Source organism: the organism of the source record quoted next, unplaced genomic scaffold, assembly GCF_019419815.1.
Source record: "Pyrus x bretschneideri cultivar Hongxiangsu unplaced genomic scaffold, Pyrus_bretschneideri_v1 Contig22, whole genome shotgun sequence".
NCBI classification, from domain to species: domain Eukaryota; kingdom Viridiplantae; phylum Streptophyta; class Magnoliopsida; order Rosales; family Rosaceae; genus Pyrus; species Pyrus x bretschneideri.
Genome location: NW_025999524.1, coordinates 487,700 through 507,288, shown reverse-complemented (window position 1 = coordinate 507,288; position 19,589 = coordinate 487,700). Strand labels below are relative to the sequence as shown.

At 37.3% G+C, this 19,589-nt stretch overlaps 1 protein-coding gene and 1 pseudogene across 6 annotated transcripts; one reads left to right on the top strand and one right to left on the bottom strand.

The window, feature by feature from the left end:
• Nucleotides 1–323: 323 nt before the first annotated feature.
• Nucleotides 324–17,635, bottom strand: LOC125477845 (serine/threonine-protein kinase AFC1-like). 6 transcript variants are annotated; one of them, XM_048585348.1, is made up of 12 exons: nucleotides 17,356–17,635; nucleotides 3,327–3,513; nucleotides 2,864–2,890; nucleotides 2,619–2,772; nucleotides 2,475–2,523; nucleotides 2,266–2,380; nucleotides 1,917–2,008; nucleotides 1,592–1,748; nucleotides 1,418–1,482; nucleotides 1,218–1,315; nucleotides 1,010–1,112; nucleotides 324–873 (listed from the first exon to the last, which is right to left on the bottom strand). In XM_048585348.1, exons 1-12 carry the CDS (start codon nucleotides 17,455–17,457, stop codon nucleotides 724–726), a joined length of 1,299 nt encoding a protein of 432 aa, XP_048441305.1. In that variant the 5' UTR covers nucleotides 17,458–17,635; the 3' UTR covers nucleotides 324–723. The 6 variants fall into 6 exon arrangements, with proteins under 6 accessions (XP_048441305.1, XP_048441304.1, XP_048441308.1 ...); XM_048585347.1 differs by lacking the exon at nucleotides 17,356–17,635 and adding an exon at nucleotides 4,073–4,316; XM_048585349.1 differs by lacking the exon at nucleotides 17,356–17,635 and adding an exon at nucleotides 4,073–4,322 and having other exon boundaries at nucleotides 724–866.
• On the top strand, nucleotides 5,929–7,709 carry LOC103949923 (annotated as a pseudogene).
• Nucleotides 17,636–19,589: the final 1,954 nt, after the last annotated feature.

The following is a 19,589-nucleotide window of genomic DNA, read 5'->3' as shown; positions in this document are numbered from 1 at the left end:
ACAGTTATATCATTTTCACATTAAAATTTACTAATGCTTTTTCCTTGCTTTTCATACTCACTTAAAAAATCCAATTTATCAACGCTCAACTGCTTTATTTCATAAATGATCATTCTTAAAGAACAACAAAAACATTTATTTATTTTTTAAAAGCACGTCAATCTCAAGGTGGCCCTTAATCCAATTGATATGTGAAACTTCTAACCGAAGAGCTTATGGACAGAAGTAGCCTCAATCGCGACGGAGTTTGATCTTTTGCTGTAATGCACTGTAATTTCTCAAGCAGCAGAAAATAAAACCAACCCAACTTTTTGACAAATCTATGAGACAAGAAGACTGAAATTTACTGCAATATGTGAAAACGTAAACAAACATATGTTCATCCATCTGAGAAAACATAAACAAACAAATACACAGGGCGAAGGCTAAACTTGTTCAGAAAACGCATCACACCTTATGTATCCGACTCATTGTTTCGAAAACATGTTACATTCATTTCATGGTACAAAATCGAACAAGGAGAAACTTATGCGAACAGGATAATTACATAAGCTTTCCCGTAGACAGTGAAGTTACAGAAATCCAGGGTTCCCGTCGAGCCCCTTCATGTTTGTGTATGCCAAGAAATGAAAGCAAGCAAACACCGCTCTTCAGTAAGCTAATACCCCGTAATGCACTCCAACCAAAACCTACTAACAACACAAGAATGAATTTTCCAACTGGCTAAAACCTCCTGTAATGATCCCTGGTAAAGAAGGGATGCCTAAGGGCTTCGGGAGCTGTTAGCCTGCTGGACGGGTCAAATTTAAGGAGACCTTGCAGGAGGTCGATGAGATCACCAGCTGAATGATCTACATGCTGCATCACTATATTCTGACAAAGATGATATAATTTAATAAAGGTTTTTTTTTTTTTTTTTTTTTTGTGGTTGATTTAATAAAGTTTAATTTAAACAACGTTTCTGAACGTATTTCAAAACAGAAGAGTAAAAGTACAGTAGTCCATATACCTGGAGACGATGTAGCTTTAAAACGGCTTTAATACTTTCTCGAGAAGTTGCACCTTCTGGCCAATCCAATCTACCCCGTCTGACATACTTCTCAGCATGACGGCTGAACCAAGAATACAGAAGTAGCAAAGGAGACAGTGATGAATATAGACGAACAAATGTGATCTGAACTTTAAAATACAATGAAATTCCTAAGGAAAGCACATACTCTGCTCTTTTCAACATATGCTGTGGCATTGGACCTAAAACCCTCTCCATCATTGCTAGGTGTTCCAAGTTCTCGTGTGTCTGGAACAAAGCCTCTCCCTGTAAAGAATTTTATTTTATTTGTTTGTCAGAATCTCTACAGTTAGTCCTAATCCAGAAATTTGGCAGAGACTGATGGACCAGTATAACTCAGAGACATACTGAACACAACTCTACCAAGATGCAACCAACACTCCATATGTCGCATGGATAACTCCATCCAAGTCCTGTAAATATTAACAATCTTATGAATGTTAAAATATAAATTGATACCAAATATTCAAAATGCAAGTGATTTGCAAGAGAAAAGAGAGCATAGTATTACTATTAGCATACCCAGAATAACCTCAGGTGCCCGGTAGTGCCTTGTCGACACAATGTAGTTGTGCTCTTGATGCTCATAGGCTGTGCTACCAAAATCAATAACCTTGATAGCGCTAGACTTTGGCAACCTTTTATAACCAGTTCCATCTTTTGGCGGCCGGGATGTAAACTGTGACAGCAAAGCAATAAATAAAAATTACAATTTTCAATAAGTGAACTGGATGCAGGTAAGAGGCAAAGAGAATAAGTGAACCGTCTCATTTGAAGGGGCAACAATAAAAAAGTAAAAAAAACACAAACTGCAGAACAATATAACTATAATCACAGGAAGAAATACCTTGTAGTCAGGTACTTTAATGTATTCTGAAGAAACAAAAAGTATGTTCTCAGGCTTCAGGTCGGTATGGATGAGACGCATATCGTGCATGACTGCAAAAGTTACATGCCACAGACAACATAAGAACTACTAGTGTTCACTTTAAAGTCATTGTCCAGCCCAAGAAAAGATGCTCAGAAGATATTCATACATGTCATGGGAATAAGCTTTACTGAAAAAAAAAAAAAAAAAAAAAGCAGAAACTTCAAGTAAATTTTTAAGAAGGAAAGGTAAAAACTTATGGAATAGTACAACTGCCGCTATAAAATTTGAATGAGATAAGAGAAACAACAGAAGTCCAACTACACACATGCTACACATTCCAACAGTTGCCTGCCAAGTTCGCGGACAAGATCAACCGGAAATGCACGATAATTATTTTTCCGGAGGAAATCGTATAAGCTAGGTCCAAGCATCTCAAATACCTGTTAAGACCATTTAAATTCAAAAATGTCTTAACCCCCAAAATATTGGTGAAGTTGGGGAATCATTTTTATCAAAAATCAAGCTTATACTTACTATACATATATGGTTACGATAGTCAAACCAGTTCCGTATTTGAACACAACTGCAAAGAATAAAGCCACTTAACAATCACCCAAATTTCATTTTACAACTGCTAAGAAGCAAAAGAAATAACCATGACAGGAAAAGTATACTCACCGACTTCCATTTCTGTCATTCTTCCCAAGCAACTGTAGCACATCAACTTCAATCCTTGCTGCTTCACGGTATTTTTTGATACTCCTGACAACTTTTATAGCTACCATTTCTTTTGTTTCCCTATCCCAGCATTCCAAAACCTGACCAAAAGTTCCTACACAATGCAAAGAGCAGAAATATGAGAAGACAGATCAAAGGTACAGGAACCCATCTAGACATAGGTCTAAATCCAGTGAAAACCTAACCTTCACCAATTTTTCTGTGGATCTTATCTGCAAGTACAGAAACAATAGTTTGAGCAGAAAACTACAAATATTTTACAAACCTAAAATATCAACAAACAACTATGTGTGTGTGTGTGTTAAATGAAAACAAATATTCTGAACTACTCAGACTAAATTATTTTGAAGGCACACCGTAACGAAAAAAATGAACTAAAAATAAAACTTTCAACACTTTAGATATATATTTTAAATTCTAGAGCAACCCTAAAGTCCAAAGATAAGGTCCTAGAAGTTTTTACTTGTAAGGAGATTTTCTTTATATAAAAATTCATTGGAAGTACACCATTGAGCAAACAAAAAAAAAAAAAAAGTTGGAAGTACATCAGTGTGATTTATTAGATTGTGGGAGTTTAAAATACAGTATCGAAAGACACATGAAGAATGTAAACGGAAAAACCCTTCAACGATGAATGAACGTACTTACAGCGAGATGTTAAATTTTCTCCAAGCACAAACATGTAATGTCCATCTTTGTCATCATCTCGCCGAGGGGAAGATCCTTTTTGAGTCGACCCCTTTACAAAAAGACTAGGACGGTCTGGGAGTACTCTCGTAGGTCCAAAGCTTGTCCCACTTCCAACATCTTGCTCATAATATAGTCCCGACTGAGCCTACACACAGCCATTCATTCATACTCCACTATACAAACATTAATACAAAAACTTCACCCCTTACCCATCTATCATTCATTTCTAACATTTTCCCTTATCTTTTCTAATCAACCAAATACAAAATCAATGTATGCAGATTAATAAATCATACAAATGTAACACCCGAATACTGAACATAACCAGCTTCGATATGCCTCACCTATTATATATCTAAGGGGTCATCAAAATACTAACAATTCAGTTATTCAAGTCTTCCAAATCATTTATATACTATTAATATACAACTGAATTTCCTCAAGAAATATAATTTCTTGTCTAAGGCAATATTTTGGACAAGATCAAAATTTTCTGAACACCAGAAGATCATGAAATTTGGAAAATGAAATCATTTCGATTTCTACCTTCAAATTACCTAAAATTTTAACAGTATATCCTACCCAGTCGAATTTACCACACATAAGAAGGTAAATTGGGATGAATTCAAAATTGAAAAGCTAATTTTAATGAAAAGTATACAAATTAAAGCCTGAATAAACAAAAAACAGGGTAAAATTTGTACCTTTGGGTGAGGTTGAGGGGGGTCCCAAGCAAACCTGGGGCGCTTTCTTGGACGCCGATCAATGTGCGAAAGAGGGAACTCCGACACGTAATCCATCTCCATACAATTCAAACCCTAACGCTAAATTCACCGATTGAAACAGAGCTCGCTCTGATTAAACAAAAGAGATCGCGAGATACGGAGAAAACGCCCTAACCCAGTAACCGCTGTTCTTTGTGAGCCACCGCGAACCGTCGGATGTGATTGGGAGGATTAATCTGGACTGTTGGTTGGTAAGTGGAGCTGTTACGTTGACCACACAATATTAATTGTATGGGCCGTAATTAGTCTTGGGTTTTTTTACTCATCGGCCCAGCTTGAAGAAAAAGTGGGCCGTAATTGGACGTGGGTCGGTTTGGAATTTATGCAAATGTGAAAGGATGCGCAAGCAGGGGTCGTGTGAACAAGTCGAGATTAAATCTTCTGCACCTATTTTGTATGTATCTTTTCTATGACTTTTATCATTGGTTGATATGTGTTACATTTGTGATAATGAATTTAAGGAGTGCTATTAACATATCAATCAATAGTAAAGACCACATAGAAATATTTGAACTCTATTATTAGGATGTGGCATGATTTGGAACAAGATAGTTAGTCTATCGTTTCTTTAAGGTGCGTGGAGGTGGAGAGTCAGTTATGCATAGGTGGTGTTATTTCCTAATCATTGCCTCTATAATTCAACTTGGATAATGTTAGGGAGATCAATTTTTTAACTTAAATTTACAAATCAAGTGATGTGTCACCAATAGCACATAAGCACATCAATCAATACTTAAGTAATAACCAAATCATCAACAACCATGTCATTTGGTTTGCAAATTTGATCATGAATGTTTAGTTTAAGGACCATTTCTAATTACATTAAAGTTGAGGGATCATTGCTACAATTTCCTCTTTCTTTTGTAAACCATTAAAGAAAGAAATTAACCATCAACAGTCAACTCATGTTGTCTAAAAACATAATCTCCCTAGCATTTACCTCCCCTTTTAACTTTCTAACATTAATTTCCTACCTTTTTCATCTTCCCCCTCCCTCTCCCTTCATCTATGTTCCTACATTCTCTTCCTCCTGTCTTTTTCCTTTTCTTTTTGTCCTCTTCTCGTACAACACGAGAGATTTTTCAATGTGACTGGAATACGGGGTGGTACACCACGTGTTACTATACAAACGGTGTGATATGTGTGTTAAAAAGTTAATAACTTAAAAAATAAAATTTTTCACTACTTATATAAAAACACGTGGTGTAACACTCATGTTCCGGTCGCAAAGAAAAATTTCTTGTACAACACAACATATGGGAATTTAGATTAGTTTTATAGAATTTGAAGCATCTTAAAACCCACAAGCACCAGCAACATGATAAGCTTGCAAGAATTTGGTTGCTTTGTCAAATTTACAAACTTACATATTTTTTTTTTTGTCCAAAAAAACTAGCCAAGATTCCACGCTTCAAGTTCAGAGTTTTAACATGAAGTGATCCAATATAAAAGCTCAAAAATAAAAGAAAGGAGAGCGTAAAAGCTGAAGGTAGACACTAATGCTTCTACAACTGTGATGGGTTAAAATAAAAAACAGAAATATATCTAGTGTTATAAATCTTTTTGATTTTCTCCAGCTGCCTGGATAGCTAATTCCTTTTCTACAATTAAATACTATAATAGCCAATAATGTGATTAAAAATTCATATGCATTGAAAGGCATACACATGATGCATGCCCTTTAGGATTTTGACTCCCCTTACGAAATCTCTACCTCTGCTTATATATAGACGAAGACCTCAGAAAAATTATATCATTGATAGAAAGCTCCAACAATGACTCCCATGACCTCCCAAATCTTCTGGCTTCTACTTCTCCTACTTATCCCTCTACTTCTACTTAAAAAGAAGCAACATGTCAATAAAACCCCACAAAATAAGCAAAAGCACCTTCCACCAAGCCCTCCCAAGCTCCCCCTCATAGGCAACTTACACCAACTTGGCTCAGCACCCCACCGATCCCTCCTCCAACTCTCCCAAAAATACGGGCCCGTCATGCTCCTCCACCTCGGCCGCATCCCCACCGTAGTAGTCTCATCTGCCGAAGCCGCCAAAGACGTCTTCAAAACCAATGACCTCCACTGCTGCAGCCGGCCCACCTACGCTGGGTCCCTGTCGGCTTACGTACAACTATCTCGACGTGGCATTTTCGCCTTACAGCGACTACTGGAGAGAGATTAGAAAAATATGCGTGGTCGAGTTTTTCAGCGTGAAAAGGGTCCAGTCTTACCGGTCAATCCGTGAAGAAGAAGTGGCTAAAATGGTAAAATCAATCTCTGATCACTCTTCATCATCTGTCGCTCCTGTCGATGTCAGCGAAATGTTGTTTGCCCTAATTGCAAGCATAGTGTTTAGAGTAGGGTTTGGGACGAGCTTGCAGAGCAGCAATTACAAGAGCGGTAAGGCTATTCACAAGATCATTCACGACATCGAAACCATGCTAGGAGGCATGTCGGGAGCCGAGTACTTTCCGGCATGGATCGGGTGGATTACCGACAGGGTTACCGGTGTGCAAAAGAAGTTTGATCGGATTACGAGTGAGTCGGATGTGTTTTTTCAGCAGCTCGTTGATGATCATTTGATGCCTGGGAGGAAACAAGAACACGAAGACATAATTGATGTGTTGCTTAGAACATTGAAGAGCAAACTGGCGTGGTTGGAGCTGCACAACTTGGTCATGCAAGTGTCAAGGCTGTCCTCATGGTAATTATTAAACTCATTCAGACCAATGAATGATTAATTTTTTTGTAGTAATTTTCATAAAAACTGCTATTTATCAGTCACCGACAATATTGAGTTATTTTAAAAGAAAAGACAATATCATTGCTCTTTAATAAAAATAAGTCGTGTTTATAACTTTAAACAACATTTTTTAATTACTAATTTTTTCAAACGCATACCCTTTTATGTTGCTGACTATGAGACATGTGAATCAGAACTTATTTTTAGGTGGAATAGACACTGGTGCAATTACAATGTGGTGGGCAGTGGCAGAGTTAGTTAAGAACCCTAGAGTGATGAAGAAAGCGCAACAAGAAGTCAGAAATTGCATTGGAAACAAAGGATTAGTCAGTGAAAGTGATACGGAGCAGCTTGAATACCTAAGGATGATAATCAAAGAAACACTAAGACTGCATCCTCCAGCTCCAATGATTCTTCCAAGAGAAGCCATGTCCCACTTCAAAATCCAAGGCTATGATGTGGACCCCAAAACACTCATCCTTGTGAATGAAGGGGCAATCGCACGAGACCCTAAGATTTGGAACGACCCAGAAGAGTTTTTCCCAGAAAGGTTTGATGGAAGCTCGGTTGATTTTAAAGGACAACATTATGAATATTTGCCATTTGGAGCTGGTCGAAGAATGTGTCCAGGGATATACATGGCGACAACGACACTACAGTTTGGACTTGCAAATCTTCTCTACTGGTTTGATTGGAAATTGCCTAATGGGATGAAGGTGGAAGATTTGGACATGGAAGAATCAGCTGACGCTTCTCTCACCGTGCCTATGAAAAATCATCTCTTACTTGTACCCCAGAAATTTTATCAGAATTAAGAATCCTAGTATCATTAGGATTTGGGAAGATGAATTTACGATTAAGATTGAATTGAGTTAAACTGATATGTTTTCATCTTCTTATGTTATAATTAAATAAAAAAATGATTTTCATACTTTTTATACTCCTTTGCTACATTCAGTTTCATTGTTTTTATCGGTTGATTTGTTTAACCGAAGACCATAACAAAAGAAGGAAATGTAGAAATCATTAGCATTAAATAATTAGAAAACTACATTTCAGTCCTTTAAAAACATAGATACACTTTTAATACTTAATTTTAAATTGAGACAATATTTTTTAAACATTACAAAGATAGACAAAAGTTTAATATATGTGAAAGATGACATTATTCCCTTTTTTTTCTTTGAAGTTTAAGTTACGAAAATACCCTTATATCTAATAACCATTTTTTTCTAAAATACAAAGACAAAGACAAAAATCATTCGAAAAATAGATTCATTAATTGGTTTTCTGGCATTTTAAGCATATATGCCTAATCTAGAGAGACTCGCACATTCTCAATGCCATAATTTTTCTGTATGTCATATCTTTCTCTCTTTGTGTGTCTAGTTATCTTAAACCTCCAAAGGTTAATATCAAAGAAATGACTAAGGAGGGAAGACACACTTCGGTTGGGATGTGGGCAAGGATGAGTTGAGCTTATTACACATATTAATTTTGTTGAAGTTGTGAGAGTTAAGTTCTATTAACAGCTCTAAGGCCTTAGGGGTATGACTGATATTTTATAACATTGTTTCTATGTTTTTTAGCTGAGCTTTAATTGTTTTTATGTTTTTGTCTATTCTTGATATGTTTAAAAACTAATGGAGTTTCTTGAAATATAGTAAAAGTTTTTGTCTCTATATATAAAGCTTCCAAACAAAAACCTTCACTAAGATTAAAAAATTATTCAGTTTTTTTGTTCATGTCCAAGTCAGCTATTACATTCCGTATTAGCTTTAATTTTTTATGTAATTTTCACCATATTTTTCTTTGTATATTACCTTGTGAATTAAAATGTCTCAAAATTAGTGTAAATAATTTTTTATTTGGCAAGAAAAGCACTATATATTTAACTTATTTAGCAGCATTTTATTTTTTATTATCTAGATACTAATAAATGATGGTCACTTTGACTTAAAAAAAGTTCATATTTGAAAATAAGCATTTACTTTTAAGATAAAATTGTTATTTTCACTCGAGTTATGTGGTATTTTTTTAATTAATAATGATGTAATACATGAAAAATATTTTTTCTTAAACAAACGATATTATATACATTAAAAAAAGATGGTAAACTTAACCTCACAATCAGATAACAATAATACGATTCAAACCATACATGACAATTATTAATAATCGTGATTCATGCATGCTCCATTTATTTGTTTGGATAAGAAAAGGCTAAAAATGTAAGAAGAAAAGCGGTAATTGCCTTTTTTTTTTTTTTTTTGGTTAAACATTGCCTTTGTTTTTTAAATGAATTCAGATTTGACATGACCTTAATTTGGTTCATGCTTAATTAGCATGATCAAAAGGTTAAAAGTATGCGGATTTTTCTGTGCCCAAGTGGTATGCATATTTTCTTCCACGCGTTTGCAGATAAATTTTTGTTTAATTATGACGAGTACACAAGTGGTATATCACGTGTTTTAACAAGAATGATGAGAAATTTTATTTTTTAAGTTATTAACTTTTTAGCACACATATCCCACCATTTGTTTAGTGACACGTGATGTACCACCCCATGTACTGGTCACATTGAAAAATCTCTCTTTACAAATACGACAAAACCTATGTTTGTTCCCCATTTCAATATTGGTAGTACTATTTATTCACTTATTTTTATTTGTCACATTTTTTGTAAACTTTTATTATTTGATATTCTTCGATTCTTTCGACATGACAATTTAAAATTAAGAAATATGTATGAGAGGTAAATATAGATTAGCAGATAGCATCATCCTTTCAACTTTCGTGCATACTATTCTTCCACATTTTTTACTACACTAGTGGGAGTTGTTGGCTTGAAGTTTCATCATTGGATTTAACATCTTTGCCTACCTAAGGCAATATATATAGGGCACCTCCAGATAACATTTTTGTAAAGAAAAAGACAAGTAAGGACGTCATGATCATTGATCGAAGAAGATCTTGGCAGGTACGTTTCGTTGTCAGCTTGATTAGCTATGGCCTATATGGATTTCCTTTTTGCTTGCTATCCTGATTTTAAATAAATATATCACAAGTAGTTAGAAAGCAAGGAGACATATCGAAAGTTATTTAGGCCAACAACATGCATGATGCTTAACAACATGCATGATGCTTATCTATCAATTAGATGAATGGAGTAGGGAAATTTTATTTGAACCCATGTAACTTCTTACTACATTTAATTTAAATTTTAAATATTAGTTGTCTGTTTTACCCTACTACGTAATTACTATATTAAGTATAAAATAAAATTAATAATAAAACTCAAGTTTATCAATAAACTCACACACAATAATTAGACCCTAACATCACCCCTTCTTTATCCTACGTTCATTTCGGCTAAAACCCTAATAGCTCGACTAACACTTGCACCATTTGCCAAACTCATCAATTGTCATGGGCACATAAGATTGCAGAATATAGAAGGATTGGTGATGAGTCGATTACATATTTATATATTTTACCCTATTCTTAGTATAATTTGATAATTATTTTGGTATAATGTTGATACTTTACTTTATATTTTCAACATAGGACATTTGACTTCCTTTGGAGCGAAACGTGATCAAACAGACGAATTTTGGAGTAATTCAAATTGGAGGACGTTCGTGTGTTCCTTAGCTTCTTCATATCAAAATTTCAGCAATTTCTACCAAACGGTTATTTCCTGACGATTAAATAAAGGAGCAGTGTGCGTTGTTGGAAAGTAACATTTTTGGACTTAATTGCAGTTTTTGGAGCCCAAGATGATCTTAAATAAGTTCGTGGCCTTATGGAGAAGTGTTCAGAGTAGTCAAAGCTTTATATCCAGCTATTTTGGGCCGGTTTTGGAGCTGATATGGGTCCAAAATGTGGCTGTGCAGAATTTTGAGCGAATTTACCAAGTCAATTTAGGATTATGTTTCCTAATTTATTTTAATTTATTTGGTTTTCTAGTCTTATTTTAAGACCTTTTACTAGGAAGACTTATTTAGAGTAATATAAATAAGCCTTTTGGCCAACCCTAGATTATTCTTTTTTATGCAAATTTTGGATGGAGGATTTTGACTAAAGCTTGGAGATTTCAAAACCTTACTTTCAAGGTGTTTTCTTTCTTTTTCTATTTCAATATAGACTTTGCGATTTTTATTATGAATATGCGTAATTAATTCTCTTTGCTAGGGTGAGGCCACGAGCCTTAGCAGGAATATGTAGTCTCTTTTTAATTTGCTTAACATAAATGCATGCAGGTTTTGAATTGTTAATCACCAATTTAAACTATCTATTTGTCTTAGTGATTTTAGACCATTAAGATATTTAGTGACGATCTCGATATTCCCTGAATACCAGGATAGACACGTATTGGGCGACACCCGAGGGTGACGAAAGCCATTTATTGAGTACAAATGCTGAAAACGAGGGATATATATGGCTTATAAATATAAAAGAATAATGAATATGCAATTAAGGAACGTGTTTAGAGCACACTTTTCGAGATAAGTGTAAAGATTATCCGATTCTCGCCTCGACCGCGCTGTGGTGCCATCCCAGAGTGCACCAAACAGATCTGCTAGAAGTGTTTCAATAACCACGTACTCACAACAATAAGGTTCAGAAGTGAAGCAGTAGAAAGATGTGTTCGTCTCAACGCATTTCATATGCCAAGTTATTAAAATGAAGAATAATCAGTTAACATTCCCTCATATGCCAAGTTATTAAAAGATGTGTGCACAACGAAAAATAAGCTTGTGGATTTTAAAAAATTGATTCTCACAGAACAATGCATGCATATTGTTTATCTATTAACTGATTAATATAAGTATTAGCATGAGTTTGTCAGAACGAGATTTAGTGGACTGGAGACACAAATAGAAAATTGTTTACGCCATATGTGGATGCAAATTTCCGCCTTCTTCTTCTTGGACGAAAATGCACATGCAAAACAATTAACATCTTAGGTCAAGGGCAAGAACCTCACACACCCACGATGGATGGGGGGGGGGGACTTTGGCTGAATAACCTCCAATGCCAAAGTTAGAGTTTGAAGAAGAAAGTGTATGGAGAAATTTGGAGAATTTTAGAAGATAATTCAACTCAGATTTTTTGAGAAAGGTAGAGGTATTTATATGAGTGTGGCCGGCCTTATTTGGAGAAATGGGGACCGGCCACTTACGGTGATAATTGGCAATAAATCAATTAATCAATTAATTTACTAATTAATCCTAATTTGAAAAGAATAATTGAGAGTTACCAATTTGATGATGATTGATGAAATATGTTTTGAATAAATACCATATAGGTCACCTTTGACCTTGATTGAGTCGTTATTGTCTGCTGCTTACGCGTAGGAATCCCGGTGTGCCTTGAGGGTAATTTTGTCCTTTTTACCCAAAAGTCCACGTGTTACCTCTATAATTTTCATGATTATTTTTTGCTCCACAAATGCCCCCACACCTGCTGAGCTACTCGCAGGAAAGCGTAGCAGGTATAGAGATCTTCAACTTTGATGCAGATTCCCACTTGGACTTGGAATTAGATTATTTTAGGAAAGGAAAATAAATCGCCTCCAAAACCTATTTAAGTGTACCTTAAGTAATGGATTAAATCAACTTCAGAGGGCAATTATTTATCCCTACAAGAAAGAGAGAAAACTAGAGGATATTTGTTTCCTCTCCCCTAGCACTCTTCTTTGCTTGTCCATGCAAAGAACCGTCTTCTATTGATTTCTTTGTCTTCTCTGGGGGTAGTGCTGCCACAGGGCAGCCGTCAAGGTGGTGCGGCATGTCGACTGGCAGGGGTCAGGAGTCGACTTAGCATGGGCAGAGGAGATGGTATGGCAAGGGCCACAACTTGTGTTGTTCAGCTGGATTGAAGCCAAGGGCTAGCTCGGTATGGGTCGAGGAAGTAGCATGGCATGGGCCACGGTTTAGGCTGCTTGCCAAAAAATGAGGAAACTGCTTAAGCTTGATTTCTTAGCTGCCGTAGATGGAGAAATCAAGGATGGAGCTGCCAAGATCAGAGTTGTTGAAGATGAAGTGTCGGATGAACGAACTGCTGAGTGCAAAGTGGCTGCTGCCCCTTGACCATTTGCTGCTTCGCTGGTATTCGAGTATTTAATCTTTTGAGCTGTGTGGCCTTTTCACATTGGAGAGCTTACACAGATGGGTGTTGGGGAATTAGTTTACCTTTTCGCACCGGAGAACAATTAGTTTATCTTTTCGCACTGGATAGCAGACCCATATGGGTGTCGGAGAATTGGTTTACCCTCTCACACTGAAGAACAATTAGTTTATCCTATCGCACTAGAGAGCAAATCCAGATAGATGTTGGGAAATTAGTTTACCTTATCGCACTGGAGAATGATTAGTTTATCCGCTCACACTGGAGAGCAGATTTATATGGGTGTCGGGGAATTGGTTTACCCTTTCGTACTGGAGAGCAATTAGTTTATCCTCTCTCATTGGAGAGCAGACCCATATGGGTGTTGGGAAATTGGTTTACCTTCTTGCACTGGAAAACAATTAGTTTAACTTATCGCACTGCAGAGCAAACCCAGATGGGTGTCGGAGAATTAGTTTACCCTCTCGCACTGGAGAGCAATTAGTTTACCCTCTCGCACTGGAGAACAATTAGTTTATCCTCTCGCATTAGAGAGTATACCCAGATAAGTGTTTGAGCAGTTGTTGTAGACAGCAGTTGAGCCAGGCTTATGAATAACTTCTTGAATCTTCATTGAAAATAAAGAAATGGATCAATTGTGCAGAAAGGTAGATACTGCATAACAAACTGGATAATCCTCGGCTTGCGAGGTCTTGTTTGTCGAGTTGCTTGAGACTTCAAACTTATTTGAAAAAGCGCTAACGGGGTTCAAGAGGTGATGGAGATTTCCTTTGCTTATGTAGGCCGTGTCGTTAACCTGACAAGATACTTATCATACTGGCTCTCATTTGTTAGTTTCTCAAGGTACTGCTTCCACTTCAGGCAGCCGTTGGTAGTGTGGCCTGATCCTTGATGGAATACGCATTACTTTGTCTGATCCAAACTGGTAAGATGGTCTTCATGGGTGGCGGCAATTCGAACGAAGGTTTGTTCTTGAACTTATGGAGAATTTGATTGATTGAAACCGTGAACTTGGTGAATGTTTCGGGCGCTGAGTCTTCTCTGGTTGAGGAACGTTCCATGTGCTTATTTTCCAACTCGTTTTTGTTAGACTGCTTGGCCTTGTCCCATAATGCGTGCTTTTCCGCCAAAGCATACGAAGCTGACAGGGTCAGTTCTCACCCATGATCAGTTTTTCGAATAAAGGGTGTTTAGTGGGAAGCCCATTTCTGAATGCTGCCGTTACTATGTCTTCATTGCAGCCAACAATCTTGGCCTCTTCTGTTTTGAACATCTTGACGTAATTGTGAATTGTCTACCAAGGGTCTTTTACAATGCTGAAGAGATGGTCGGATGTTCTTTTGATTGAGCGGTTAGACGAATACTCCTTGATGAAAACTAAGGAAAGTTCGTTGAAACTCTAGATCGACTGTGGTGGTGGGGTGTGAAACTAGTCTTGCGCCTCGCCTTGCAGAGTTGTGGGATTTTTTTTGCACATAAGTACGTCATTGTTCCTATAGAGGATCATGGTACTGCGATAGTGCTTGATATGTTGATCCAAATCTTCGTCTCCCTTGTACACAGTGAACTGAGTCATAGTGAACCGGCGATGTGGATCTATCCGCTCGATCTTATCCGTGAATGGTGACATGCTTATGTTGGTCATGTTTCGTCGAAGTGCATCGTCAGTAGCCTCGTTAGGTTGAAAATTGTGTAACCGTTCAGTCATGAGCCTCTTAACTTCTTCTTGAATTTGCCTCTGCTGGGGCAGTGGAACTTTCGGCTGCCCTCGATCGTGACCTGTAGGTTTAGGCTGCTTTTCCCTATGCTTAACTTGTCTACACCGCGGCTGCGGTGTATGTGGTCCATTCCTGACAAGCGAGCTGCTTAAAGGCTGTTGGTTGAACTTGAGTCTGATTGAGTGATTGTTTCTCTCTGTCTACCGTGTTGCCTACTCCGATGTGAGGTGGATAATGCTTATTGCAAGCCTAGTTGTGAAGGAACATTTAGCCTGAAAGATTGTCCATGTTGATAATCGGAGTGTAGCCTCAACCGTGAACATATGCTCGTTCGTGGGTTTGATCGGGAGTGCACGCTTCTCCGCGTGCTAAGACTAGAGTATACGCTATCCCAATGACCTTGACGAGAGCGTAAACTGCCAGAACGCTCGAATCGTGGTTGGTTGAGGGGCTGCTTGCTGAGATGCTCCTGGAAAGGTTTGTCATCTGCCCTTGTCCTACTTTAGGACACCTCGTCTGAGGCACACTGCATCTCAGTACGCTGCAAAAGCTGATTCACCAAGGTTGTCTGCCACGCGAGAGCGCTGTCAACTCTATGACTTGTTGGGAAAAATGTTGTTCGCCATGAGGGATGAAAGCGCTTGGATGGTAAGGTTCTCCATAGGCAGTACAAGTGTAGTAGACTCCGAGTACGAAATTTGAGCCGGGATACGTCAAATCTACAGAAACTCAGGGTGAAAATACCCTTGGTTCAATCGCCGATCCAAAAATCTGAAGCCAAGATTGTTGAACTGGTTTGGGTTGCTTGGAAGGCCACAATAGTAGGCTGGACCATGGGAATGGGTTGCTACACGTGCGGCACGCGTGCGTGTTGGGCCTGAGCTCGGCTTGGGAGCGTCCTGGGCTCGCGCTAGGTTATGGCTCGGGCTGGCTCGCCTTAGACTGAGGCTCGTATAGTTTGGTGCAGTGCAGGGCACTGGGTTGTCCTCGGCGTGACTTGGGTATGCAAGTCTTGGGCTCGGAGCGTCCTAGGCTCGCGCCAGGTTATGGCTCGGGCCTGCCCACCTTGGGCTTGGGCCCGTATAGTTTGGTGTGGCGCGGGGTGTTGGGTTGTCCTTGGCGCGACTTGGGCATGCGAGTCTTGATATTTCCCAAGCAACTATAGCACATCAACTTCAATCATTGCTGCTTCACGGTATTTCTTGATACTCTTAACAACTTTTATAGCTACCATTTCTTTTGTTTCCCTATCCCAGCATTCCAAAACCTGACCAAAAGCTCCTGCACAATGCAAATAGCAGAAATATGAGAAGACAGATCAAAGGTACATGAACCCATCTAAACATAGGTCCAAATCCAGTGAAAACCTAACCTTCGCCAATTTTTCTGTGAATCTTATTTGCAAGTACAGAAACAATAGTTTGAGCAGAAAACTACAAATATTTTACAAACCAAAATATCAACAAACAACTATGTTGTGTGTGCATTAAATGAAAACAAATATTCTGTACTACTCAAACTAAATTATTTTGACATGCACACCATAACGAAAAAAATGAACTAAAAAGAAAAATTTCAACACTATGTATTTAAAATTTTTGAACTACCCTAAAGACCAAGGATAAGGTCCTAGAAGTTTTTACGTGTAAGTAGATTTTCTTTATATAAAAATTCATTGGAAGTATACCATTAAGCCAAAAAAATAAAAAAAAATAAAAAAACAAGAAAGTTGGATGTGCATTAGTGTTATTTATTATAGATTGTGAAGGTTTAAAATACAGCATCGAAAAGACACATGAAGAATGTAAAAGAAAAAACTCTTCAATGATGAATGAACGTAATTACAACGAGATGTTAAATTTTCTCCGAGCACAAACATGTAATGTCCATCTTTGTCATCATCTCACCGTGGGGAAGATCCCTTTTTAGTAAAAGACTAGGACGATCTGGGAGTACTCTCGTAGGTCCAAAGCTTGTCCCACTTCCAACATCTTGCTCATAATATATTCCAGACTGAGCCTACACACAGCCATTTATTCATACTCCACTAAACAAACATTAATACAAAAACTTCACCCCTTACCCATCTATCATTCATTTCTAACATTTTCCCTTATCTTTTCTAATCAACCAAAGATAAAATCAACGTACGCAGATTAAATACATCATACACGTAACACCCGAATAATGAACATATCCAGCTTCTATATGCCTCACCTACGATATATCTACCGGGTCATCAAAATATTAACAATTAAGTTATTCATTTCTTCCAAATTATTTATATATGCTATTAATATACAATTGAATTTCCTCGAGAAATATAATTTCATTTCCCAGGCAATATTTTGGACAATATCCAAATTTTCTGAACACCAACAGATCATGAAATTTGGAAAATGAAATCATTTCTATTTTCTACCTTCAAATTACCTAAAGTTTTAACATTACTTCCTACCCAATTTAATATACCACACAAAGGAAGGTAAATTGGGATAAATTCAAAATTGAAAAGCAGATTTTAAAGAAAAATAAACAAATTAAAGCATAGGTAAACGAAAAAAGGCCACAATTTTGATAAATTTGATGAAATGAAGGGTAAAAATTGTACCTTTGGGTGAGGCTGAGGGGGGTCCCAAGTAAACCTTGGGCGTTTTCTTGGACGCCGATCAATGTGCGAAAGAGGGAACTCCAATACATAATCCATCTCCATACAATTCCAAACCCTAGCCCTAAATTCACCGATTGAAACAGAACTCGATCTGATTAAACGAAGAGATCGCGCGAGAGGGAGAAAGCGCCCTTACTCAGTAACCCCTGTTCTTTGTGAGCCACCGCGAACCGTCGGATGCGATTGGGAGGATTAATCTGGACTGTTGGTTGGTAAGTGGAGCTGCCATGTTGACCGCACAAAATTAATGGTGTGGCTGTATTTAAACCCTGGTTGAGTTAGGTGTCTGAAGCATTCTTCAGAGGATTGAGCATTTTTATGTGAACTTGGATCGGTTTGGAGTTTATGCAAATGTGAAAGGATGGTGAAGTGAACAAGTCGAGATGAAATCTTCTACACTTATTTTGTGTGTGATTTTTATATAATTTTTATCATTAATTGATACGTGTTAAGTTTGTGACAACAAATTTAAGCCTTATTGTCAATCAATAATAAGGCCACATAACTCTTGCTCCTGTCGAGATAAATTTAACCCATTCCCATGTTCCCGCCTACATATATGGGATATTTTAAGAAGTGCACATTATTTTTAGTAGCGAGGTCAGGGAAAGATCCTAACTCGATATTTAAAAAAATAAGATAAAATAAAGAAATCAAAACCAAGTCAAGATGATACAAATCAACTCATTCTTGCGCTCAAAATCTTGTCATTTCCGAATAAGATATTTGAATTATTGTTAGAATGTGGCATGATTTGGAGTCAACCTTAATTACATAGGTGGTTATTACCTCTATCCAACTTTATATCTTTCTTCCTGACACATTTCACCTAGCACTCTTAGCTAAAATTGAGATAGCTCATTGGGTTTGATCTCTTGCTTCCAAACCATCGAATTAGAGTACATGGTTGGCCCACATTTTATTATAAATAGGAGTCCATCTTTTTCAAGGCCACGTGCAGTGCATGCAGTGAGAGCTTTACGTCGAGAGAGAGAGAGAGAGAGAGAGAGAGAGAGAGAGAGAGAGAGAGGAGGGAGCTAAAGTTTGATGTGTGGAGATCATTAGGGGAGTTTGTTTCGTTGAGGTTTTATCTATTGATTTATGTAATGTGTTGTAATTCATTTTTTTTTAATATAAAAACCATGAAGCATAATGAGATTTTTTTTTATTTACAAATATTTTTGTATTTTAAGTTAAGCATGTTTATTTCGTTAATTTTTTTTTTCAGAGTTATTTTATATGGTGATATAATAGAATTTTACGGGGTTAACTTTTCTGTATTCCATAATTCTGAATAAAAGGTACATACAATCTCTGTTACAAAAGGAAACAAAATAAAGGACACAATATCCTTCCTAAAACATGACTCTAGTAATTACAAAATATTTGCATTCCTTTTTTTCCCCTAAATATTGACTTATTCCAATACTCCTTGGAGCATAGATATTACTCATGCCCAACTTGACAAGCGAGTCATTAAACCTTCTACTACACACGACATGGGTAAGAATATCTGTAAGTTGTTCCTCTGAGTTCACAAGCGGTATTGACACAATCTTCTTCTCCATCTTTTCTTTGATAAAATGTCTATCAACCTCAACATGCTTAGTCCTGTCATGCTATACTGGATTCTCAGCAATTTCTCTAGCTAACTTATTATCACAATACAACTTCATTACCTCATTTTGTTTAAAACCGGGACTCCAAAGCAATTTTCGTAGCCAAAGAATCTCACACACACCATGTGCCATACCCCTATACTCGGCTTCGGCAGAAGACCATGATACAACATTCTGCTTCTTACTCCGTCACGTAACCAAATTACCTCCAACAAATGTAAAATACCCAGATGTAGACATTTTATCAGTCACATCACCTGCCCAATCAACATCAGTAAATCCCTCAATCCTCATATGTCCATGACATTCATACAAAATTCCTTTCCCAGGGCAGACTTCAAATATGCCAAGATTCTCATTACCGCCGCCATATGATCCACACTAGGTGAGTGCATAAATTGACTTACCACACTTACGACATAGGCAATATCTGGACGAATGTGAGACAAATAAATCAGCCTCCCCACTAGTCTTTGATATCTACCTCTGTCAACCAGTTCCTGATTTAGATAAATCCCCAAATAATGTTTCTCTACGATGGGAGTGTCCACAGGT

What these genes read in the sequence shown, in the direction of transcription:
- LOC125477845 (XM_048585348.1), bottom strand. Translation starts at nt 17,457, where the DNA reads ATGGAGATGGATTATGTATTGGAGTTCCCTCTTTCGCACATTGATCGG. An exon ending in ATCGTAACCATATATGTATA is followed by an intron (nt 2,381 to 2,474) that starts GTAAGTATAAGC and finishes TGGTCTTAACAG; the next exon opens with GTATTTGAGATGCTTGGACC. An exon ending in ACTGTTGGAATGTGTAGCAT is followed by an intron (nt 2,009 to 2,265) that starts GTGTGTAGTTGG and finishes TAACTTTTGCAG; the next exon opens with TCATGCACGATATGCGTCTC.